This window comes from Suncus etruscus, chromosome 9 (genome assembly GCF_024139225.1).
Source record: "Suncus etruscus isolate mSunEtr1 chromosome 9, mSunEtr1.pri.cur, whole genome shotgun sequence".
Lineage (NCBI taxonomy): Eukaryota > Metazoa > Chordata > Mammalia > Eulipotyphla > Soricidae > Suncus > Suncus etruscus.
In genome coordinates, this window is record NC_064856.1 from 12796523 (window position 1) to 12822464 (window position 25942).

The 25942-nt window shown below is 44.1% G+C and overlaps 1 protein-coding gene and 1 non-coding gene across 2 annotated transcripts in view; both read right to left on the reverse strand.

The window, feature by feature from the left end:
- The window catches only part of NSFL1C (NSFL1 cofactor), a 28210-nt gene extending 6459 nt beyond the window's left edge, over positions 1-21751 (reverse strand). Inside the window, exons 1-7 of the mRNA XM_049779305.1 lie at positions 21639-21751; positions 19738-19835; positions 12815-12889; positions 8410-8575; positions 7850-7942; positions 5246-5355; positions 4374-4511 (exon numbers count right to left, since the gene is read on the reverse strand). Coding sequence (XP_049635262.1) covers positions 4374-4511; positions 5246-5355; positions 7850-7942; positions 8410-8575; positions 12815-12889; positions 19738-19835; positions 21639-21743 — 785 coding nt within the window. The 5' untranslated portion in view covers positions 21744-21751. The remainder of the gene's footprint in view (positions 1-4373; positions 4512-5245; positions 5356-7849; positions 7943-8409; positions 8576-12814; positions 12890-19737; positions 19836-21638) is intronic.
- LOC126019240 (U1 spliceosomal RNA) lies at positions 6684-6846 on the reverse strand. Its single transcript, XR_007498978.1, has one exon. It is a non-coding gene; the product is annotated as a U1 spliceosomal RNA (small nuclear RNA).
- Positions 21752-25942: the final 4191 nt, after the last annotated feature.

Here is a 25942-nt window from a genome sequence, read left to right on the forward strand (position 1 = left end):
GTAAAATACCTTTACTTTTTCCTTTCACCTTTTGCATTAGCACAAGTAGTCTTAATTACTTCAACCCTGAACCTCAGATGATTTGTTAAAATTCTGACTAATAAAAGTGCAGGGAGGGCCCGGAGAGATAGCACAGCGGCATTTGCCTTGCAAGCAGCCGATCCAGGACCAAAGGTGGTTGGTTCGAATCCCGGTGTACCACATGGTCCCCCGTGCCTGCCAGGAGCTATTTCTGAGCAGACAGCCAGGAGTAACCCCTGAGCACTGCCGGGTGTGGCCCAAAAACAAAACAAAAAACAAACAAACAAAAAAAAAAGTGCAGGGAAAACAACACAGATATAGAAGCTTGGCTGTCTCATTAAGATCAAGAAGGTGTTCAATTCCACTGGCCAAAATGCATTTCCTCCTGTGACTCGTTTGATTTTTTTTGTGTGATGCCTTTGCTGCTGACCTGTCCATTTTAGGGTTGGCACAAACATGAATACAGTGTATATCATGAACTGCAGGTGGCTAAAAGCTGCAGGCGGCAGCCATCAACCCTAGGAAACCAGCCAACCAGCAAGCTTCACATAAACCCCACACCCTGGTCTAGATCTTTGTAGTGAAGAAAGGCCTTTAGATGAGCGCTCACTTGCTCCTATCTCCAAGCCTCTAATTAGATAAAATTCCTAGATCTACTCCTTCCCTCTGGTCTTTATAACCCCAAATGTATATTATTAGCAAGTCCAACAGTAATATTTTCAGGTGTTTTTCTTTGAAATGATCTCCAGAAAAGTTTCAGTGTCACATATTACATTAGTAGCATCACAGATCACTAGAACATTAAACGTCATGAAAGATAATGTAGCTAAACAAATTTATTCAGTCATTTATTTTGAGGTTATACCCAGCACAGGCTGTGGGAACTAAATTGGGTCTCCATTATGCAAAGCATGCACTTAGCCCATTGAGCTATCTTGACTTCAGTATACAATGTGCTTAAAAAAAAAGTGCTATTACACTTGTTAATCTTCTGAAGAGAAAGTATTTCATGGAACCCAGTTCATGAATCCAGAGAAAACAAAACAAAAATTGAAGTGTGATCATATTCTTTTCTGACAATGTAAAAAATATTGGCTTAGGGGCCGGGCGGTGGCGCTAGAGGTAAGGTGCCTGCCTTGCCTGCGCTAGCCTTGGACGGACCGTGGTTCAATCCCCCGGCGTCCCATATGGTCCCCCAAGCCAGGAGCAACCCCTGAGTGTTACCGGGTGTGGCCCAAAAACAAAACAAAACAAAACAAAAAAACAAACAAAAAAATATTGGCGTAGATAATTAAAAGTAGAGCTCAGAACAGAATATTGGCCACATTTACTGTGACAGCTATGAGAGAAACTTTTTTTTTTTTTTTTTGGTTTTCGTGCCACACCAATTGACACACAAGAGTTACTCCTGGCTATGTGCTTAGAAATCGCTCCTGGCTTGGGGGACCATATGGGACACCGGGAGATTGAACCACAGTCCGTCCTAGGTTAGCATGTGCAAGCGGACGCCCTACCGCTTGCGCCACTGCTCCAGCCCCAATGAGAGAAACTTTTATACATCAGTCTCATCACAGCCTCTCTGCATTATGAGACTGAAATGTGGGCCAGATGTATAGATATAGCCATTACAGGTCTTAAAATATGTTTGGAAAATTTGTTTCATGGACCTTAGGGTCAACTCTCTAATTAGACTACAAGCAGCCTGTCCCTCAGCTGTGACAATTCCAAGTACTCAATTCCAGGTACTCAATAAAGTATTTTCCCTACCATAAAGGAAACATATTTTCAACCAAATAAAAAGCAAGAAAGAATACATTATTCTAAGGTACCTGACCTCACTTGTCAGTCCAGGTAAGGGTGGAGAAAGGAGGGAGGGAAAATGGCTGAACAATCACTGTCCTTTGTCTGCAATCTCTGGCAGGTAAGGGGTATGACACAGCCTCAGTTACCAATTCTAACTACCCTCTGAGATGGCTATTATTTTCATTTTAGATGAGGAGACAGAAAGCAAACATCGGGGCCCGGAGAGATAGCACAGCGGCGTTTGCCTTGCAAGCAGCCGATCCAGGACCAAAGGTGGTTGGTTTGAATCCCGGTGTCCCATATGGTCCCCCGTGCCTGCCAGGAGCTATTCCTGAGCAATGCCGGGTGTGGCCCAAAAACCAAAAAAAAAAAAAAAAAAGAAAGCAAACATTGAAGGGCAGTTTTAAAATTTAAAGCCAGTAGCCAATGAACAAGTTTAGGACTCATACCTGGGATGCTCAGGAATTACTCCTGGGGGCTTACGGGACCATATGGAATTCTGGGGATCAAACCTGGATTGCCTCACCCACTATATCATCACTCTAGTTTCTATCCTATGTGTTCTTAACAGCCATGATATCATCAAGCATTACTTTTGGAAAAGAATACTTATATTGAAAATTTACTATTACTTCTCCTCTGACTCTAAAGAATTTTCTTTTGGTGATGGAATCTCACAAGCAATGTTCAGGGAACCAGAGTCATTCCAGACAATACTCAGTCAATGAATAGGTTATCAGTGCTAGGACACATGAATGAGTACCACTCGGGACCCACAGTGTCAGGAACCAACAGGGCCAACACCCTGGTGTCAGGATCCAACCTGGGTCTGCAAGACATGTGTCTATACTCCTGTACTACCTTATAGCCACTCAATTTCCTTTTCTGTAAAATAGGAATACTATACCCAGCACCTTTTATTCATTTTAGGGTACAGTAGGCAAGCCATTAGGCAACAGCAATTATTATTGGGAATATTCAGTGTGTACGAACACTGATGTCAGGTCTTACAAGTAAAATAAGTGGTGTGACCTTCAGGAAGCTACTCCATTTAGTGTTTCCATGTGTAACATAAGGAACTACTCTGCTATGAGAATCAGAAGAAATAACATGTGGAAGGTACAACAACTGCCACACTTTTCAAAAACTTTCTATACAAGGTTAACAGTTACTTTTGGCTTTTTTTTTTCCAACATAGCCTTTTTAATTAATTTGGTACTAATCATGAGATGGTCAAAGAAAACTTGATATATGGATTTGCTGCTATGTCTCTTCTGAGTGTTCCATATATATATAAATAAATAAAACAAGATCGACTAGGTTGGCCTGATAAATAATGACATACATTTAGAAGTACAATCACTGTGGATTAGAGATGCAACAATATGCTCCTGCTCGAAGAAAACTGCCTAGGTCTGGTGCTTCCTTAGAAGGACTATAACTTGAGCCATTTCACTCTTAGAGCAGCTGGGCCATATGAGAATAATTCACTAAAAGTCTCACTCAGACAGAGTCTGTGTAATCAACTGTTCATTTCTTTTACAGCAGAGACAAACTGAGTACTGAAGTATTTGTTTCCATAATTACAAGTCCTCGGAGTCTGCTATCCCCTTTATGAAAAATGACTACAGCTTTGCTGAGCAATCAGAAAACACTGTCAGCAGTAAATTTCTAGCACATATGGCTATGAACTAAAATCAAATAAATGCAAATGTGCCCAACTTTTGAGATACTCCATCCAGACCAATGCATTGCTTAATACTGCAAGGACTGTACTTGTGGAGAAGGAGACTATGTTGTGCCTCTTCCCTTTGAAGAAAATAACCAAAGGACTCTGTAGGCATGTGCCCGTGGGCTGGCAAAAGGTGCAGAGAGGGAATTCTGCCTATCAGAAGCAACAATGACTAATCAATCAGATCCCATGAGGGGTTAGAATAAAAGCTGCCTGCAGTGGCAGAAGACTTAAGAAAGTTATAGGAAGTGACTGTGGAAGTATCAGGTGAGAACAGACAAACAGGGTTAAGAGCTTCCCCAATGATGGAGCAGCTGCTTATACAAGCCAACAGCATCCAGGAGCTTCCTTGCATTGAGAGCACTTCTGTAAAGCTAGCTGATCGAAAATGGATTCATTTATTTGAATCATTAATTCAGGTAACGAATACACATGCCCATTTTAGTGCTTAGTCTTCGAGAAGGTCACCCCTACTCTCAACACACTTTACTAGAGTCAAAGTCTTATCCTTCCTGCTCGCTGTCTACTCACTATAGTAGATAGTGTTCTCTATGCTCCTTACAACAACTGACTACTAGTTTCATTATAATGATCAAATTGAGAACAGACACCATAAGGTCACAAAGCTAGAGAAGTAAAGAAATTTAAAATTAACCTTAGGTTATTAACACCTAAGCTCATGTTCTTCATACTCTTCTTCCCGGAAAAAGAAGAAAAAAAGAAGGATCTTGCAAGTAAGTAAAGAGCTGCACACAATGATCAGGCTAGGCAGGGCTGAATGACAGCCATACTCCTTCCTGCCTGTCTTCCTCCTTACCTGCCCAGTTTCTGACCCTCGCCAGTGAATGCTTTGAAGGCTCCCTTGGGCTTTACAAAATCCTCATCCCGATGGTCTTCCATGTCCAAATTCACCTGTCCGCCGTGTGCTAACCTCCGCAACTCTGCTGGCACTTCCCTGTGGGAGAAGAGACAAAGCTGGGAGATACACAGAGCAGGATGGGAATGATGGTGATGGGGGTTGGGAAAATTTTTGAACCTTCATAGAAGGCTAGAAACTCCCATCTACTACCCGTTCTCTCTTGCCTGCACCAGCAAGTCAGAAACTTCTATTTTATCTGGTCACTCAGCTCTGTTTCAGGTCCCTGGGGGCAAAATGGACATACAAGATTTTTGGACTAGATCAGGGGTCTCAAACTCAATTTACCTGGAGGCCGCAGGAGGCAAAGTCGGGGTGATCCTTGAGTGCAAAGTCAGTAGTAAGCCTTGAACATTGGGGGTGTGACCCCAACAACTAAAACAAAACAAAACAAAATAGATTCCTCTAGGGCAGGGCCACAAAATGTTGTATGGAGGGCCGCGAGTTTGAGACCCCTGGACCAGATGTATAAATCTGTCTCAAACTTAATTAAGTATACTTAAAAACCTTTACTTCTGAAATAATAAACATCTAGAGCAGCTTCTTCCTCATTAGTCATATTACTCAATGGTAAGAAACCTGAAAGGCTTTTATTGGGGGGCAAGGAGACTTCCTACATGCAGAGGTACTCAGGAATTACTGCTGGCAGGTGAGTGCAGGAGAACCATATAGGATGCTAGGGATTGCACCCAGGTTGGTCACATACAAGAAAAACTCCCAACCCACTGTACTATCTTGCCAGCTACCACACCAGGAAGGTTTTTTATGCTCACCCTCTGCGGATAGATTCCAGAAACTGGGCATTGGCTGGGTCTTGGTAGCTTCTGAGTTCACCATTATCCAGACTGAACCCACTCTTCCAGAGTTTCAATACAACATGAACCTGTGACAGGAGGCAAGTAATTCAAATACCTCAGGAACATGGCAAGAACAATATAAATCTAGAAACTAGCAATATGAAACTGCAAGTGAATATGTTTTCACTATCTGAGAATCATTTATTTTTTTATTTTTTTTGGTTTTTGGGTCACACCTGGCAGTGCTCAGGGGTTACTCCTGGCGGGCTCAGGCGACCATATGGGACGCCAGGATTCGAACCACCGACCTTCTGCATAGGAGACAAACGCCTTACCTCCATGCTATCTCTCCAGCCCCTGAGAATCATTATTAAGTACACAAGGTCATCTGCTTGCACGAGTTAAGTCAATAACCAATCAGATTAATATTAACTTAAAGTTAAGGTGATTGGCTCATGTTAAGAGCTTGGGTTTTAAGCAGACCTAGGTCTGTCTTGACTTTGGCACTCTCTAGTTAACTGGTACTAAGCAAGTGACTTACAAAAACTGTGGTTTCACTATCTATAGGAGTGCCGGTGTGCTGGCATAGAACCAGGAGTAAGCCCTAAGCAGGTTTGAGTGTGTACCTTTTTGGGTTACACCACCACCAACAACAACAAAAAAAATAGTCTATTTATATATTATCTGTGATACATCTCTGTGGCTCCACCTCAAAATATAACCTACAATTTCCGCTTACAAATTTCTAAAGACATACACAGAAAAGAGTCCAGAATAGTGAAACTCGGAAGCCGAAGAAATAACATGGAGGTAAGGCGTTTGCCTTTCATGCAGAAGGGCAGTGGTTCAAATCCAGGCATCCCATATGGTCCCCTGCACCTGCCAGGGGTGATTTCTGAGCATTGAGCTAGGAGTAACCCCTGAACAGTGCCGGGTGTGAACCAAAAATCAAAAAATCCCCCAAAAAACAGAATAATGAAACTCAACCTTTTGCTAACCATGACCTCTTTCCAATCTTGTTTTTGTTTCCTTTTTATGAGCCCTCCTGCCCATTTTGTTTGTTTGTTTGTTTTTTGGGTCACACCCGGCAGCACTCAGGGGTTACTCCTGGCAGGCTCAGGGACCATATGGGATGCCAGGATTCGAACCACTGTTCTTCTGCTTGGCAAATGCACTACCTCCATGCTATCTCTTTAGCCCCTCCTGCCCATGCTTAACAGTTGTTTGTTTTGGTTTTGGGTCACATCCAGCAATACTCAGGGGTTACTCCTGGCTCTGCGCTATCATTCCTGACAGGCATGGGGACCATATAGAATGCCGGGATTATATGGTATGTCCTGAGTCAGCTGCATGTAAGGCAAACGTCCTACCACTGTGCTATCTCTCCGGTCCCCAAACTGTCTTTTTTTTTAAATAGGGGAAAGCACGAACTTAGTCCCCCACAACCACAAATTATGCAGTCAAGTTTCCCACATCTGGGGAAATCGCAGGGGTCAGCACATCCGGAGAGCAATGGATAAGCCTCACCCTGGGAAAACCACCTTCGTGATCATGGTATCTCCCTACCAGGTAAGTGTTGTCTTTTTTGTTTGTTTTTGAGCCATACTCTGGAATGCCCAGAGTTTAAGAATTGCTCCTGGTGGTGGCTCAGGGGAATATTTGCTACTGGGAAATAAACCTGGGTAGGCCACATGCAAGGTAGGCACCTTACCTAGTGTATCTGTTATTTCTAGCAATTTTCAGGGTATAAGAAAATGTTTAGGGCCCGGAGAGATAGCACAGCGGTGTTTGCCTTGCAAGCAGCCGATCCAGGACCAAAGGTGGTTGGTTCGAATCCCGGTGTCCCATATGGTCCCCCGTGCCTGCCAGGAGCTATTTCTGAGCAGACTGCCAGGAGTGACCCCTGAGCACTGCCGGGTGTGACCCCCCCCCCCAAAAAAAAGAATATGTTTAAAGCATCTTATAAAAGATACCCCCCCCCAAACACACTGATCTATATAAGTAGGATCACATTTAATGGAGGGAGGAGTCTTTTTTTTTTTTTTTTTTTTTTGGTTTTTTGGGCCACACCCGGTGACGCTCAGGGGTTACTCCTGGCTATGTGCTCAGAAGTCGCTCCTGGCTTGGGGGACCATATGGGACGCCGGGGGATCGAACCGTGGTCCGTCCTAGGGTAGCGCAGGTAAGGCAGGCACCTTACCTTTAGCGCCACCGCCCGGCCCCGGAGGGAGGAGTCTTATATAAGGGGAGGAACAGAGGGCCTAGAAGACAGCAAGGGCCAATTTTATAAATATGGCGTTTTAGGCCTCTTCTGGTGGTCTTTAGCCATGCCATACCTCTAGACACAAAGTCCTTTTGCCCAGGACACACAGGATACTCAACTTGTTCCCACACCCTCTCTGTGATAAACAGAGCTGCCTTTGGTTCTTAGGTTAAGCTTTTCTTCTGTCCAGGAACTACAGCGAGCACAGTGCCCCTGCTGGTTTCCATATTAGGTATCAGTTCATACCAGTGACCAACCCTTCCTGATGTATGGCAGGTGAGTCCTGTAGTGACATTAAGGTACATAAACATACTCACATCTTGGCCAGAATGCCGCCTCCTTTCTCCTGCCACGTAGGCAGATTCCTCCTCTGGAGCTGCCCCAAGGCGGTAGCCACCCCCTGCAAATGGCTGGAAAAGACCAATTCAAAGACACTTGAGGGATATGCACAGAGTGGTTTACACATATAATGATGTGGCTAAATCCTATTAATACTTTCTATGGATACCCAATTCAGAACTATAAGGTATGGCAGGTGATACAGGTAAATAAATTCAGTAGTGAGGACTAAGCTGGGAATGGGGGTAGGACAGCTGCTTGGTTAAAGGGGACAGTTGCTATGAAGCTCTTATTATCGCGGTTATGCAGGATTCTGACTGTAGCAGAAAAGACTAATTTTTTTCAAGACAAAAAAACAATCCTGATTTTATGTCAAATAGGTGGCTGCTCATTCAATGAAATAAAATGAAGCAAAACATAGAGCAAACCAAACTGGACGGAATAAACAGAACATGTTAGCAGGACATGACTTGAAAAACACAGGCAACCATTTCAGTCACTACAGGAAAGAAAGATCTCTTCCCCCATCTATGCTCACTCTTGGTTTACTGGTCTCTCCAGGGCTCTTGGTCACTCGTTCCACAGCCACAGCTCCATGCTCTTTGGCACCTTTAAAAAGATCATCCACCAGCTCGTTGGGACTTTTCTTCCTGGGAGGACCAACAATCTGCTGTCCACTTCTCTCTGAGCCCCCAGCATAAAACCTGTGCAAAAAACACATATCTAACACCAAATGCACTTAGGAGACAAGACAAGAGCATGCTCCAGATTCTGGGCTAGATGCTAGGCACACTGGGGTGAACGGAACAATGCCCATGTTTAAGGAACTTACTGTAGATGGGGACACATGTAAGAAGGCAGGCAGGCAAAAAGCAGTGTGAGCAGCAAGAGAAGTCAGTAAGTGGTGCTCTGGGAACATGAGCTGGGGAAGACAGTCAAGGCTTCCTAGAAGGGTGTCTTCTGGGCTGAGTCTTGAAGATGAGGATGAACTTATTAGGTGAAGAAACCAGGGAAGGGCATTCCAGGCATGCATGGTAGCATGTCAGCTCTGAATACTGCAACTGAGTATCATTATCCATTTCGTGGCCAGCACCTCTCCAGGAGACAGTACTATGGCCAGAGTTAGAAGGAGCTATCACTAGCAGCTCTGGGTTAATGGCAGCTGTGGCGCAATTAGTACAAGCAGCTAGGCTTCAGTGTTGGCAAAGCCGATCAGTGACCCTGGGCAAGTCAGGCCATTGTCTACTAATACTTCACTTTCCTGTCTTTGAAATGAAAGGGAAGGATCACATGCCCTACCTACCTGCTCCTTAAGTCAGGGCCGTGAGGTTCAAATCAGCGGATGTATGCAAAAACATAAGCACAAAGTAATGCACACAAGTGAGGAGGTGTGACCCAACAGAGTGAGCTCACCCAATTCTCACTTCATCTTGCCCTTCCTGGGGAACTGAAGGAAGGGCTTCAGAGAGGATCGGGGAAATGTAAAAATAAGCCTCAGGAAACTCACACCAGGGTTTGTAATGGACCAACCATGACAAAAGACTAAGTTGGCACCTCTAAACCTGGGTATGAAAAACCTAATAATAGTCACACAGCCTGACCAGCTGCCTCCTTATCACTACTAGTTTCACATAAATCAATGGTATATCTCTGGGTGAGGAGAACTAAGACCCTATAAAAACAGTTTCAGATTTTGATTTCCTGGGAAATTTAAGACAAAGCTGAAGACACTGGTAAGGACAACAGCCCCCAATATCATATTTTAGATAAAAAATGCTGGGTCTAGGGCCGGAGTGGTGGAGCAAGCGGTAAGGCTTTTGCCTTGCACACGCTAGCCTAGGATGAACCACGGTTCGATCCCCCGGCGTCTCATATGGTCCCCCAAGCCAGGAGCGATTTCTGAGCACATAGCCAGGAGTAACCCCGAGTGTCACCATATGTGGTCCAAAAACAAAAAAATAAAAAAAAAGCTGGGCCAAGGAAGTAATGGCTACAAAAGGAAATCTACTTCCTAGAGGATAAGAGGAAAGTAGTGGAAAAAGAAGTTTTATAAAAGTTGTACATTCACATTTGATGTTACTGCCTTTTACTCAAGTATAAAATCTTGAAATTAAGTCTTGAACTCTGAGTATGTCTAAACAGAAGGGGTTCTAAGGCAGAGTAAAGTTTACTACATTGATGACTACTATTGGGTAGAATACAGGTCATTTCTCGGTCTTATTCCCAAAAAGTGACTGTGATGAGGTAACTATTTCCATTATGATTATTATACACATACTCTCGGGATGTTTGACAGACCAAGGCAGATCTAGAGAACAAAATCCATTAAGTACAGCTAGAGCAAATTCATCCTTGTTCACTCAAGGTAAATAAAGTTTTGCTTAAGAGACTGTTAAGAAGTAACCCCTGAGCATCATTGGATATGGCCCAAATACTACTCTTTACCTCCTCAAAAAGAAAAAAAATATTAAAACCTTCAAGAAATAACAGCCTATGATTTTGAAGTGTCTTCAAAATATTCAAACCTGGGGGGCGGAGCAACAGCACAGCGGGGAGGCATTTGCCTTGCACACGGTAGAACCAGGTTTGATCCCTGGCTTCCCAAATAGGTCCCCCAAGTCTGCGTAGAGTTCCCCCCTCAAATTCATGCTGGGGCTGGAGCTATAGTACAGCAGGTAGGGAGCTTGTATTGCAGACTGCCCTGAGTTCAATCCCTGGTTGGCCATATGGTCCCCTAAGCACTCTCAAGAGAGCCAGTGCAGTGCCAGGAGTAACCTCTGAGCATTGCTGTGATAGCCCCATCCCCCCAAATTTTATGGAGAGCACGAAAAGGGTTTAAGATGTTGTCTCAGGTGCAGCCACTTCCAGTTCGATACATGGCATTGCATACAGTTCCCAAGCTCCACCAGAAGTGACGCCTGAGCACAGGTGAGTATGTGGCCCAACCCACACATTCATACTCTTCAATAGAGTGATGCCTTTCAAAAATAAAGGTACTCATCTCCTTTACCCGATTATTTTAATGTCAAGAAATGAGAATTTAAAATAAGTAAAAAAAATAGTACAAAACCAAAAAAAAAGAAAAAAAAAAAGGGCCTGGAGAGATAGCACAGCGGCGTTTGCCTTGCAAGCAGCCGATCCAGGTTGAATCCCGGTGTCCCATATGGACCCCCGTGCCTGCCAGGAGTTATTTCTGAGCAGACAGCCAGGAGTAACCCCTGAGCACTGCCGGGTGTGGCCCAAAAACCAAAATAAATAAATAGTACAAAAATCATCTTCACAGCTTTGCTATTTCTAGTGGCAAAAAACCAGAAATGATCTAAATGTTGGCCATCTAGAGGACTGTGATTAGTCATTGAAAATGCTCATAAACAAATTCAATGAGGAGAAATGTTTAAGATGCAGCATCAAATATAATAAAAGATTAAAATGATCTGACCTTCATTATACAAACAAAATACAACCTAGACTTTTCTCTGGAGAAGCCTTCATATTTTCTCTTGAACACCTCTCTCTCACTCTCTTCCCTAACTTCCCACATTCCTCTGGGTAATTTCTTTCAATAAAACCATTTTACTTCAATGAAAAGAATTCTAAAAACATGTATTTATACATAGGACCAAGACTAGAGAAAAATGTCAAAAATAATATCTGTAGTTGCCACAGGATAAAAATACTTGTTACAAAATTCTTTCTTTCATTTTCAAGAAAAGATACTAAGTATATTTTATAGCATGTAAAATGGACTCAGTATATTTAAATGTAATCATTTTTAAGTACAAGAAATCAATTTTATTCAGAATAAAGTTAACTGATTCTTTACATAAAAATAATTCTTTCTTTATTGTAATGAACACCAAAATTACTAAGACATTGTAAACATGCTAAAGGTTAAAAACAAACATACTTGGGGAAGATACAAGTTATTGCTTTTATTCTGCCTTTAATCTGTTTATTATGATATAAAACATTTTTGTTAAAAAGAAAAAGTTGGGCTCGGAGAGATATCACAGCGGCGTTTGCCTTGCAAGCAGCCGTTCCAGGACCAAAGGTGGTTGGTTCAAATCCCGGTGTCCCATAAGGTCCCCCGTGCCTGCGGAGCTGTTTCTGAGCAGACAGCCAGGAGTAACCCGTGAGCACTGCCGGGTGTGACCCAAAAACCAAAAACAAAAAAAAAAAAAAAAAAAAAAAGGAAAAAGAATAAGTTGTGAAGAAATACAACCAGGAGGTCAAAGAGATAGCTAGTATAGTGAGGAGGGCACCTGCCTTATATGCAGTCAACCTGAGTTCGATCCTCAGCATCCCATATGGTCCCAAGCCTGACAACAGTGATCCCTGAGCAGAGCTGTGAATAAACCCTAAACACTACCAAGTACAGGTCCCCCACCCCTCAAAGGGAAAGAAATACAACCGGTATACTGATATCTAGTTTCTTCTAGTTGTGGTATTATGAATGATTTGGTCTTCCTTCCCCTAACAGTCTCCATTAAAAATACATTCTTTAACTGAAAAACTCAAAACCAAACCAAGAATACCACAAAGAAAAAAAAATTAGTTAACAAATACCAGGATAATTTCTTTTCGCTTTGGTTTTGTTTTGAGAGCACACTCTGCATGCTCCCAAAATTCTTGGTTCTGAGCTCAGGGATTACTCCTGGTGGGGATTAGGGAACGATATGGGATGCTGGAATCCAACCTGGACCTGGAGTCCAGGTCAGCTGTGTGCTGGGCAAGGGCAAGCACCTTACCCACTGTACTATCTCTCTAGCCCCTACACAGTCATTTCTAAGTGGGAATAGTAAACTGCTACTAGGATATAACCCACCCAGAGCAGCCCACAGTAGTACTAGCTAATTATAACAGAGCTAAAAGCCTTATACAATTTACATATTATCAGACTTTCCTGCTCACTATACCTGTTCTACCCCCCACCAAAGGCTCACCTCTGTCCTTCTTCTTCTTCCTCATCCTCGTCTTGGTCATGAATGAGGTCTCTGAAGGATGTCACCCTATTATCGCTGGAGAGATAAAAAGGAACAAAATGATCTCAGGGTGAGTTAAAAAGATAAGACTCATCATTTTTTAGGAGTTGAGAATAATAGGGTTAAATTTTTTCTGGTGTGCAGAAAGTAGATTTTTATGAAAGGACTGTATGCAAAATGAAGTGGCATTTAAGATTACACAGAACTAAGAAAAAAAAAGTACTGCAGTAAAGTCATATTTTATTAATGTTCTCCTGGAGAAGGGAATCGATAGGCTTGCTCTGCTAAAAAAACCTACTAGTGGCCCAGAGTAAATAGCACAATGGACAAATGGATAGGGTGATTACCTTGCACATGGCTGACCTGGGTTCAATCCTCGGCAACTCTCGTGATCCTCTGAGCATTGCCAGGAGTGATTCTTAAGTGTAGATACAGGAGTAACCCCTGAACATCACCAGGTGTGGGTCACATACAACAACAATAGCAACTAAGATTTTAATCAGTTTTTTCTGTGGGAAGAGGTTTGTGCCACACTAGCCATGGCTCAGTCTCCAGGGTTATTCTTGGCTCTGTGGTCAGGGAACCTGTAGTAGTGTTGGGGATATGAACCAAACTGAAGTCAGGAACATGCATGTCTTATTTCCTGCATGATATCTCCAGCCCCTCGCCACAGAAGGTTTTTTTTTTTTTTGGAGGGGGGGGTAGTGTGATGGTGGATGTGAGGGGCATACCCAGCTATGCCCAAGGGTTTAACCTGGCTCTGAACTCAGGAATCACTTCTGGCAGTGCTCAGGGGATGAAATGGGGTGCTGAAGATTGAACCTGGATTGGCCACATTGCAAGTCAAGTGCCCAGTTTGCTATTTGCTATAGTCAGTCTTTCCAGCCCTGCAATTTCCAACCACACAATTTCTTTTCGTTTCTTTATGATTTCCTTTTTTTGCACCATACAATTATTTTTCTTTTTTTTTTTTTTTTGTTTTTGTTTTTCGGGCCACACCTGTTTGATGCTCAGGGGTTACTCCTGGCTAAGTGCTCAGAAATTGCCCCTGGCTTGGGGGGACCATATGGGACACCGGGGGATCGAACCGCGGTCGCGATCTTTCCTTGGCTAGCGCTTGCAAGGCAGACACCTTACCTCTAGCGCCACCTCGCCGGCCCCTGCACCATACAATTTTAAAGAGCTGAGATGGAATGTCTATGTAGATGCTCTAGGTCTATCAAGATGGTAAGACACAGGGCCCGGAGAGATAGCACAGCGGTGTTTGCCTTGCAAGCAACCCATCCAGGACCAAAGGTGGTTGGTTCGAATCCCGGTGTCCCATATGGTCCCCCGTGCCTGCCAGGAGCTATTTCTGAGCAGACAGCTCAGGAAAACAGCACTGCAATGGGGCTAAGATGGAGACTCAGAGCCTCTTGTTCTTAGTAGGGGATGGACATCAAGAAAGGTTTCCTGGAAAAAAACACAGCCAATTTGGACAGTGAGATAAAGAACAGGCTGTGTGGTTGTAAGGAGGGGAGCAGCAAGGCATTACAGGAAAGCAGGTTATGTAAATACAGAGTGAAAGAAGTGAACATTGTAGCAGTATTTCCCAAAGTGGGACTTACCACCCACTAAGGGGTTGCTGAAAAGATCCAATAGTAGTATTGCTGCAACTAAGGGGCACTAAATTATTTTCTTTTAAAAGTGGGGCAGTTGTAGGTCAATGCCAAGTAATGTTTAGAAATGTGGCATTAAAGAAAGAACAAGTAATTAAGGAGAAAAAATTAACGATGTCAGTGAAGGGGCTCCTATATATTTCTGTTGTAGATCAGTCAAGAAAAGCTATCAGTGTTTGGAGTAAAAAGAAAGTGTTATTTGTGGGGCTTGAGATATAGTACTGTGGGTAGGGCCCTTGTCTTGCATGAACAATCCCCAGCATCCCAAATCCAAAATCCCCCAGACCTGGCCACTTCCAGGAGTGATTACTGAGAGTAGAACCAGAAGTAACCCCTGAACATCACCAGGAATGGCGCCCAGGAAAACAAAAACAAAAGCACAAAACCAATTTGTGTGGGATAGTGGGGAAGGAGCACTAAGAATCGAAGTGGGAACGGTTAATTCCTTTGATACTGTATACCACTGTCACTTTTTTTTTCTAGTTTAAATCTGTTCTCAAGGAAGAATTTAGATTTGGCAAAGGGTGTGATGGAGGTTAGGAGGAAGGAGTCTCAAGTGGTACTCAATCCTAGAGACTTCTAGTTGGCTATTCCATGTCACATCGTCTCACATCAGGCAGTACTAGAGCTGAGTGAGAACGTAGTGGGTAGGGCATTTGCCATGCATGAAAACAGAACAGGTTTGATCCCTGGAACTCATATGGTCCCCTGAGCACTGCCAGGACTAATTCCTGAGTGCACAGACAGAAGGAAGTCCTGAGTGTCACTGGGTGTGACCAAACAATAGTCATGCAGTGCTGTGGCTGTGGGTCCTTTGGTGTTGGGGACTTCAGAGTCATATCTGGTACTCCTCAGGGTACTGCCAATTCATACCCAGTGATATCTGAGAGGTTTGTGGTGTCAAGGATTAAACCTAGCTGTACAATCTCCTGGCACCAAGGACTAATCTTAGTTTTTTTTTTGTTGTTGTTGTTTTGTTTTGTTTTTGCTTTTTGGGCTCAGGGGACCATATGGAATGCCAGTGATCGAACCACTGTCCATCCTGGGTCATTCGCATGCGAGGCAAACACCCTACCACTATGATACCACTCTGGCCCCTAATCTTAGTTTTTTAGGGGTCATGGGATAAATGTCTTACTTTTTTTGTATCAAACCCAGTGATATACCTGGGTTGGCACTTAGAGGTAACAACCTGCAGGTATGGGGACCATATGGTGCTGAGACTGAACTCAGGTCTACAGCATTCAAAACATGTGCATCAGCCTAATGGACTCAATACATACTGTATTTTTAAAAATTTCTTTTGTATTTCTCTGGGGGAAAAATATAGCTCTATAATAAAGGGGAAAGAAGGTAATGAAGGTTTAGAGACAAGAAAAGGAGTTGTTTACAAGGAAGGATGTCAACAGTTCAATTTTTACGATGCCAATGGTAAGCAAAGCAAGCTTTGAAGGTGCATCAACAGGAAATGAGAACTAAGACTAATCGATGAAACAAATCCATTTCTTTCTGGAGTTAGCTGACAGGAACCTCTTGGGCATTCCTTGATCTTTGTACTGCATGGTTCAAAAGGGTCCAAGTGTTTAAGATCTGCACCTATAGCTAATTCCCAGGAGTAGGGGGGAAAGGGATTGGGATTGGGAGAGGGAGAGGGAGAGCGAGAGCGAATAGAAAGTAGACAACGCTGCAGACCCTCTTTGTTAAGCATCTATAAATACACTGTACACTTGCTTGAGCAAACAACTCCATCTGATTGTGCTTGATTCTTTCATCAGATTACGACTGTTATGCAGACTTCAGTGCCCATCTCTTTGGTTCTGATCCCCATTCGGCCTGACACCCTGGCCTCTTGGGCACATTGATGATATTCCATAAGACTGCACTTTCTTTTCTTTTCTTTCTTTCTTTCTTTTTTTTTTTTTTTGGTTTTTGGGCCATACCTGGCAATACTCAGGGGTTACTCTTGGCTCTCTGCTCAGAAATCACTCCTGGCAGGCACGGGGGACCATATGAGATGCCGGGATTCGAACCACCATTGGTCCTGGGTCAGCTTACAAGGCAAACACGCTACCGCTGTGCTACCTCTCTGGCCCCAAGACTGCATTTTCTTAAGAGTAAATGCAGGCAGTCATAGCACCAACTGCACAGGCTCTATGTGAACGATAAGAGCACTGGTGGATACTAAGTCTTTTACATCATGGGGCACATTTCCCACTATTACTCTTCAACAGTGATCCTTAAGAGTGTTAGAGTGGCCTCTGAATCAGGAGCCCCAACTGTGAAAACTGTTGATGACATATTTCACTACTTCTGAATCAGAAACTTAAGTGTCAATGATCTAGTTTTATGGTCCTTAAGCTGGTGTGTCATAAAGATATAACAATAGGTGAAAAGAACTGGCATTTCTAGATAAATGGGAGGCAATCCTAATATGAGCCCTCCCATTTCCAGGAATATACAAATTATTTTGAATGAGAAACATTTATGTTAAATATCAGAAGGACAGTTCAGTCATAAAAAAAGGCACATGGATATGGAAGTTAAAGAATTATAGTAGTGCCTGGACTTCTGAATAGACCATGCTACACTACCTAGGTCGGGGTTCAGGATATGCCAAACAGAGAAAGTGTGTAAAGATAAATCAGACGGATGCAGTAGTTTGTCTAAGCTGAAAGTTAAAAGTGGGCATGACCTGTCATGTGAGAGACTAAAACAAAAATTGGAAAACAAGATAAGGCAGAACTAAGACACCAAAATAAATAAGTAAATAAATAAAAATCCATTTGGTTGGAGCAGATTTAAGTCAGAGCAATCTCTGAATCTTGTGTCCTTGTAGGTCCATAGGAGAGGCAGCATATCATTCTGGCTGAACTAGGTGTAGGAGCAGAAACATAATTGCAGTTAAAACTTTGTTTTGGGGCCGGGCGGTGGCGCTCGAGGTAAGGTGCCTGCCTTACCTGCGCTAGCCTAGGAGACGGACCGCGGTTCGATCCCCCGGCGTCCCATATGGTCCCCCAAGCCAGGAGCGACTTCTGAGCGCATAGCCAGGAGTAACCCCTGAGCGTCACCGGGTGTGGCCCAAAAACCAAAAAAAAAAAAAAAAAAAAAAAAAAAAAAAAAAAAAAAAAAAAAAAAAAAACTTTGTTTTACTAGTTGTATGATCTTGGGAAGGTGCTCAGTCTGTGTCTTCAACTAGAAAAAGAGACAATAACAGTACAGACCTCATAGAGAGTTAGTGAAATGTTTATATAATAGTTAACCTAGCTCCTACCAGTGCTCAGTAAAGGATAGTTTATTGAGGAGGATGGACGGACTGTGGTTCGATCCCCCATATGTCCTATATGGTCCCCCAAGCCAGGAGCGATTTGTGAGCACATAGCCAGGAGTAACCCGAGTGTCACCGGGTGTGGCCCAAAAACCACACACACACAAAAAAGAAAAACAAAGGAGCTGGAGCGATGACACAAGCGGTAGGGTGTCTGCCTTGCACATGCTAACCTAGGTCGAACCACAGCTCAATCCGCCAATGTCCCATATGATCCCCCAAACCAGGAGTGATTTCTGAGCGCATAGCCAGAAGTAACCCCTAGGCGTCACTAGGTGTGGCACAAAAAACAAAAAACAAAAAAAAAAAAAGAAAAACAACAAAAACCCACCTATGTGTTGATTGCTGTGCTATTCTCTTCCCTCACTAGAAAGCAGATAGCATACTCTCAATTTTTTGCCTGCAATTTCAGAGATGATTTTTAGACCTTTTCACCACTATCATAGGTTCTGCCCAAGAGCGCAGGATTTCCATATTAAGCCTCTGTTGTACGGTTGGAGCAATAGCACAGTGGGAAGGGCGCTTGCCTTGAATGTGGCCCACCCGGGTTCGATCCCCGGCACCCCATATGGTCCCCTGAGCCCGCCAGGAGTAACCCCTGAGCACTGCCAGATGTGGCCCCCAAACAAAAACAAACACACAAAAAAGACACACACACACACACACACACACACACACACACACACACACACACCCCGTTCTAGAGTAGGAAGAACCTATTAATTAAGTGATGTTCCAGGCCTCCCTGTGATGACATGAGGGTATTTGAGAAGATGAAAATGGGGAATAGAGAGAAGCTAGAAGCATAGTAAGTTTCCTGTAATAGTTAGGTCAAACAGCAAAATAACAGAAAGGCAGGTCCCGTACAGAATTTCTCTGAAGTACTAGCACAGGTTTTAGCTTGACAACACAGTAGTGTGTACTGGACAAGTACAATGATAAAACAAACTATGCCCTCTTCCTTCCTTTTTCTTGGCTTCACCAAAGTCCAGTACTAAGTCTGAGTTAGCTTAAACATAGCCATAAAGCAAACCATGTGTGTTAAAGCAAAGTATGTGTGTTAAATCTTTTACTCCTCTCAATTTTAATATTAAACTCTCCTGTTTTCCTTGATTCTTTAACTTTGTCTATTTTAAAATACATATATTTTTGTAAATTTTTTTAACTTTATTAATTGATTGACTGATTAGTTTTTGGGTCACACCCAGCTTCGCTCAGGGATTACTCCTGGTTCTGCACTCAGAAATCGCCCCTGACATGCTGGGGACCATATTGCTGAGGACCATATGGGATGCCAGGAATTGAACCAGATCCCTCCTGGGTTGGCTGCATGCAAGGCAAATGCCCTACTGCTGTGCTATCTCTCCGGCCCCATAAATACATCTATTTTTGGAATGAAACAACAAAAAAAAATACCTTAAAGAAAAGAAAAGACAATAGAGATACAGACACTGCTTCACATTTACTAAATAGAAGATACTCAAATACTTTAAAAATATGCAGTGTGGGGGCCCGAGTGGTGGTACAGCAGTAGGGTATTTGCCTTGCACCCAACTGACCTAGGATGGACCATGGTTGGATCCCCCAGTGTCCCATATGACCCCCCAAGCCAGGAGCGATTTCTGAGCACATAGCCAGGAGCAACCTGAGTGTCACCGGGTGTGGGCCCAAAACAAACAAACAAAAGAAATGCAGTGTGGTTTCCCTGGGAATAGACCACAAATCACCTCTCAAAGAACCACTTACAGGAAAAGATTGACTCTTACCCACTAGCAGTCTAAAATCCTCACTCAAACCCACCAATTCTATCCCTAGGCCTGAACCCTCTATCAAATTAGACAATAGCAATTCATCACTGATGGAAGCAAATTGATAAAGCAGTAATTCAAGATGACTCTTACCTGGGGGCTGTGCCTCTGGACACTGAACTGGGGGTTGCCTGTGAAATGGTCACAATGTCGTCATCCCCTCCATCCTCATAAAAGCTTGCTAGTGCAATCTGAAACAGAGAGGTTTGGGGTCCTTAAAAAGGCCGTATCTCATACATCTCCTTAGAGTACAGAGGAAAAGATCCTAATATATGGACCACACTTACAAAGAAAAAGAGAAAAAGAAAAAGAGACCAAAAAATAGTTTCAATTATTACCTCTTTATAGCATGTGAATTCTATGTAATGAGGATCAAGAGGGCAGAAAGAACGGTCTGGATGAAGATATTCCTCACTCTCATTTATTGGGAAATGTGTTCTAATAAAAGCGTACTTTTGCTAAGCATGTCTTTAGGTGCATGCTATTCTGAGTATCTCTCTCCACATGTTCTAAATGCAGTTCCTCAAAGAGTCCTATCTCTTATATACAACTGTCCTGCCACACTTTGCTGCTGGTTACAGAAGCACTGAGAAGTTAAGAAAATTGTTTTAAGTCACACAGTTGAGTGGAGTTTGATTCAGTCAGGTTTGATTCTGGGCATTCGGCTTGTCTCTTTACTTATTAGCTCTGATGTGATGCCAGTCAGGAGCTATCAATTCAGACCAAAAAGCTCCATTTTCTTTCTCTTTCCAACCTGTATATGAAAGACAATAGTCCCAACAACTCTGTGTCATGGAAAAGCTCCTTTAGCATGTACACATGGGAGTCCTCTGGCCACTTGTGATCACATGTCTCCCCTATACTTGATGGAAAGGTAGTTACTGATCACTAACTCTGCACAAAGACCTAAGCAAGACCACTGCCTAGAGTGACGGAAAGAAAAGCCATGGTTCTTGCCCTGAAGGTCTCTGGCCTTTTAAAAGGGTCTGGGGCCTAATGTCAGAAGCTGTCAGCCAGCCAGCCAGCAAGCTGGAGGCACTCTGGCAGCCAGGAAAACTGGCAACTGAGGGCAAGATGCAGGTCCTGTCCCTGCCTGACAAGTCATGCCATATGCACAAGCCTCAGTTTCCCCTCCCGCAGAATAAAATGATCAGGACTGATGAACTATCACCTACCAAAACTCAGCAGGCTATCTGGTGGTGGAAGCTGGGTTTTATATTTCTGCCAGGCCTAGGGAACTTCAGGCTGGGTGGTGGTGGTGGAGAAATCAATGTAGGCATCCCCTTCAGTGTTTTGACTCTGGAGGGGCCCAATGGGGCAGGTGGAACATCCAGTGCAAAAGCCTAACGTGACTGTGTGCTGGGGAGGGTGCTTACCTAGGTGTCATCACCCATCCCGAGAGCCTGCTGGGCCTCAATCCTGCAACCTGGGACCAGCAATTAATTCTTCACCTGACCTGACTGACAGATCCCAATGGGAGGAACCAAGGAACCCCCACTGGTGGCGGGAGCCTGGCACTGGATGGCTGGGAGTTCGGGCATCAGGCTGAGCTGGGGGGGTGGGGTGGCTGATGGTGAGGGGGGCCAGTGATGGATCTGGGGCAAAGTGGGGTGACCAGGACAAGTCCCTGCCAGTATCGCCAAGCTTGGCTGGCTGCAAAAGGTCAAAGGGCTGGTGGCACCGGGAGGGGGCATTTTGTGAACCCCAGAAACCTCCATCATCGGCTCCCCAAGGCAAAGGGCGGGTCCCGGGCCTGGCCCAGCCGGTGGTGGCCTCTTGCAAGGGGGTCCCCCGCCGTCCTCCCATCCGATCCGATCCCAGCCCAGCCCACGACCCCTGCGGCCCCCCGGGGTGCCGAGGCCTGGCTCGGGCCTGGGCCGGGCGGGCTGGGATGGGATGACTGTGCGCTTCGGCCCCAGTGGGCGGATCTGCCCGGCGTCCCAAAGCCCCGGGATCCCCGGGACCCCCCGCCACCGCCCGCCTCGCCGCGCTACCTGCAGGTCCCAGCCGGCCGACTCGAGAAAAAAGCGCGCTCGGTCGTCCTCGGTGCCCGTCACCGCCACGAACTCCCGCAGCGCGTCCTGCCGCTCCGCCGCCATCTTCGCTTGTGCACCGGCCAAACTGCTCCGGCGCAGCCTCAACCCCGCCGTTTGCGTTCCGCCCACCGCACGGCCCGGACCGGCCCAACGCGCAGGCGCACGCTCTTGGCCCCGCCTCCAGACGGTGCTGCACGGAAAACCTTCCGTGCTGGAAACGGCGCCGCGCTGACGCCCCCTAGCGATGGAGTTGCGAAACTGCAGACTCACGGCTGGGCCAGGAGGGGCGCTTCCTCCCCGGACAAACGTGCAGGGATGCTACTGGCTGTATCCCCACTGTGCTCCCAATTGGCTTTCTCGGCTCCAGGTCCGGCTGTCTGTGTGGAGGGTCCTGAACGACCTGGAGGGTATCAGAGGCCACGGCGCCACTCTTGGCCTCTGCATGGATCTGCTCCCCCTGGAGAGACAGGGATGGATCCCCTTCATTTTCTTGAGGTCTCTTCTTGCAGGGCATCTTCCCAGGACTTGCCTGCTTGTCCTCATCTCTTGCTCCTGGCCACGCTGTATGGGATGTTTTCCTCACCCATTCGAGTTGTTTCCCATCGTCAGTTTCTGAGACCCATCTCAATTTAGGTGTCCCTTCCTCGCTGGTCCCCTAGGCATGGGTTATTGGGACACCATGTGAAGTGTCCACCAGGGATGGTGTTCATCTCCAGGGCTTCAGGGCGTCAGAGGACACAGGCTGGGGTTGTTCCAGATATTCCTGTTTGTATGATATATAATAATATGTATTTTATATATAAGAATATGTATATCTCTAAGAATATATATGCACATCTATCTATCTATCTATCTATCTATCTATCTATCTATCTATCTATCTATCTATCTATCTATCTATCTATCTATATCTATATATTCTTGGGCTCTAGAGCTCTCTCTAAGCTTGAGTCCACATGCACATCGAGCTCCTCATGCTACCTACCGCCAAGGATCCACCGTGAAGTGCTGAGAGCAGCGAATGTGACTTGAAAATTTTTAATTAATAATTTTAAATTAAATCGCCATTAGTTACACAATTACAAAGTTGTTCATGATTAAGTTTTCAGTCATACAATGTCATCAACATAGTGTACATTTCCCGATACCAATACCAGTGTATCCCTTCCATCCAACATTCCACTTCTGCCTCTATGGGAGACATTCTCTCTCTCTCTCTCTCTCTCTCTCTCTCTCTCTCTCTCTCTCTCTCTCTCTCTCTCTCTCAAACTGGCCATGCATAGGCCCTATCCCCATGCTATACTTAGAGATTACTCCTGGCAGTGTTCAGGGAACACTGTGTGGTGCTGAGGATCATCTAGGTCAGAGCTATGTGCAATGCAAGCACCTTACCCAGTGTACCATGCACTTTGACTGCTGTTAGCTATATTTTCACATTATAGTGAAATAGCCACATATGACTCTGGAAATCTTGAATATCTATGTACCTAGGGAGAAATGCAAAGTCCAGAATCAGGATAAGGAGGCATGGCAGGGTTCAACTTCTGAGACCCGATGAGCTGGTAGTAGGAGTGTTCTCATTTGAGTAAAGAAAATGTCCATGTCCCATAACACAGATTGCCTGTGTGGTGAGTAGAAGTGGCCTCTCTCTCTCTCTCTAAACTCAAAAACACGCTATCACAAAGTGTGGTGCCTGAACAGTCTCTGCCAGTTGGCATCTTGCTGTGGGTTGTGCTCTCCCTGGACAAGCTAGGAGGTGGGTGGTGGGGAACATGTTCAGGCCTCATGTCTTCTTATGGCATCAGCTCCTACTTTTTTTGAGCCACACCTGGTGGCATTCAGGTGTTACCCCTGGCTCTGTGCTCAGAAATTACTCCTGGCAGGCTTATGGGACCATTTGGGATTCTGGGGGCAAACCTGAGTTGACTGTATGCAAGGCAAATGTCCTAACCACTGCGATATCTCTCTGGCCCCCTCAGCTCCTAATTTTGAAGAAGATGGAGTGTAGGGTGGCCATCTTAGTTTCATAGCATCCTTAGAGCCACGCCCACTTGTTGCCAACATTTTGTATTGCTCCTTTGACACAATAGCACAACACAGAGACAATAAAACTTATATATGGCAGAGCTGAAGCAATAGTATTGCAGGGAGGGCACTTGCCTTGCATGCAGATAAACCAGGTTCAATTCTCGGCGTCCCATATGAAACTCTGAGCAGGACTGTTCCTGAGAGCAAATCCAGGAGTAAATTCTGAGCACCACAGGGTGTGACCCCCCCAAATAAAACAACAAAACAAAGCTACATAAGACAAAAAGCAACATATTTGTCTCTTCCATTCTGTTCTGTGGTTCTTTTCTTTTTTCCCCCCACCCCTGTGGTTATTTCACTCTCCTATTCCTTCCCTATCCTCTTCTTCATGGAGAAAGGGAAATAAATTTGAGGAAAAGGATCTGTATTTCACTCTCAGGTATAAGTTTAATACAAGGCAAAACAAAGCAATGAGATGCTTGCCTCTATGTTCAGTTTGTGCATAGATGCTTGAAATAGTGTCTGTATTTGTGGGTGATATAAATTTTCAAAATGGTAAAAATAACAAACCACACCCATACATCCTAGATTTCGTGGAGCCAGAGCAATAGTAGGTTGTTACCCTACCAAAAGCAGATAAGTCTTGCACTAGGCTGACCCTGATTTGATCCCTGACACTCCAAATGATTCCCTAAATGCAGAGCCAGGAGTAATTCTGTAGCATCTCTGGGTGTGCATCCCCAATGTCCCCCAGACAATAGTTTTGTTTTGTTTTGTTTTGCCAGAAATACATAGGTTTCCAGTTGCACTAGGTCTTGTTCATGAAACTGACCAAAAATAAATTAAGGGTTGAATTTAAAATTAAGGCATTAAATTCTTCTGGTCAGGAACAGTTGTCCTTATCTTGTCCTTTCCTCAAAGACTAACCCTTGCTAATCTCTGTAGGTTTGTAGATCATGAAGAGTGGACCTCAAGGAACCATCCATGATGAAATTTACTTCCATCCACTTTAGTACAATCCACTCTTCCTAAAAATGTGCTTCTCTGTAGCTTGAGTCTATGCAGACAAGACACCATCATCCAACCTGCCGGAGAGCTGACAATCAAGTTCTTTCTGACCACTTCACTCAATTGACTATCATTGAGCAGCAGTGGAACTGGACCAGTATGATTACACTCACTTTTCGGCATTATATATATATTTTACACTCATTAATTTATTCACTCTCAAATTATGGTGAAAATCAGACAAAGAATAAGTGAAAGAATATCATACATTGTTTGCTCAGAGAATTTTCTTGTTTAACTTGAAGCTAATAATGCAGTTTTATGAGTTTGGAGTTGATGGAACCCAGGAATAACTGGCATTATATTTTTGGTATCTATTATAATATGAGGTTGCTCTTAAGATTCTGTCATTTTGAAACTGATAACAACTTTTCCCAAGGGTTGAAAAAGCACAGGATCTTTATCACCTACCAACTCGTCTTGAGGGCATGTATCTTAGGTGAACTGTCCCTGAGACACAAAGTACATTTTCTTTGTGTATGAGAGAGAAACACTAAAACAAGTGGGTTTCTAACTAGCAGAATTTGCAAATATGATATATGTTAATATTGTGATATTTGTGAATTGATACAATGGAATAGATATAATTAAATATGAATAAATTTAAAATACATGTACTTAGCTAATCTTTTTTGTTTTTGTTTTTGGGTCACACCAGCAGTGCTCAAGGGTTATTCCTGACTCTACGCTCAGAAATCACTACGGGCAGTCTCAGGGATCCATATGGGATGGCGGGATTTCAATCACTGTCATTCCGCATACAAGGCAAACACCCTCCGGCTCCATATTTAGCCAATCTTGTTAATTCAAAAAGTCACGGTTAATAACATGGAAACCTCTCACAAAAAATAGAAATATAACTACTATATGACTCAGAAATTCTCCTAGACACAGAAACATTAATCTTATTTTATTTTATTTTTGGTATTTAGGCCACAACCGTCAGTGCTCAAAGGTGACTCCTGGTTCTGGGCTCAGAAATAGCTCCTGGCAGGCTCAAGGGACCATATGGGATGCTGGGATTTGAACCACCATTGGTCCTGGGTTGGCCGCTTACAGGGCAAACACCCTTCCGCTGTGCTATCTCTCCAGCTCCAGAAACATTAATTTTAATAGGCATATACATAACTAAATTTACTGGAGTGCTCAGTGTGATAGCCAATTCA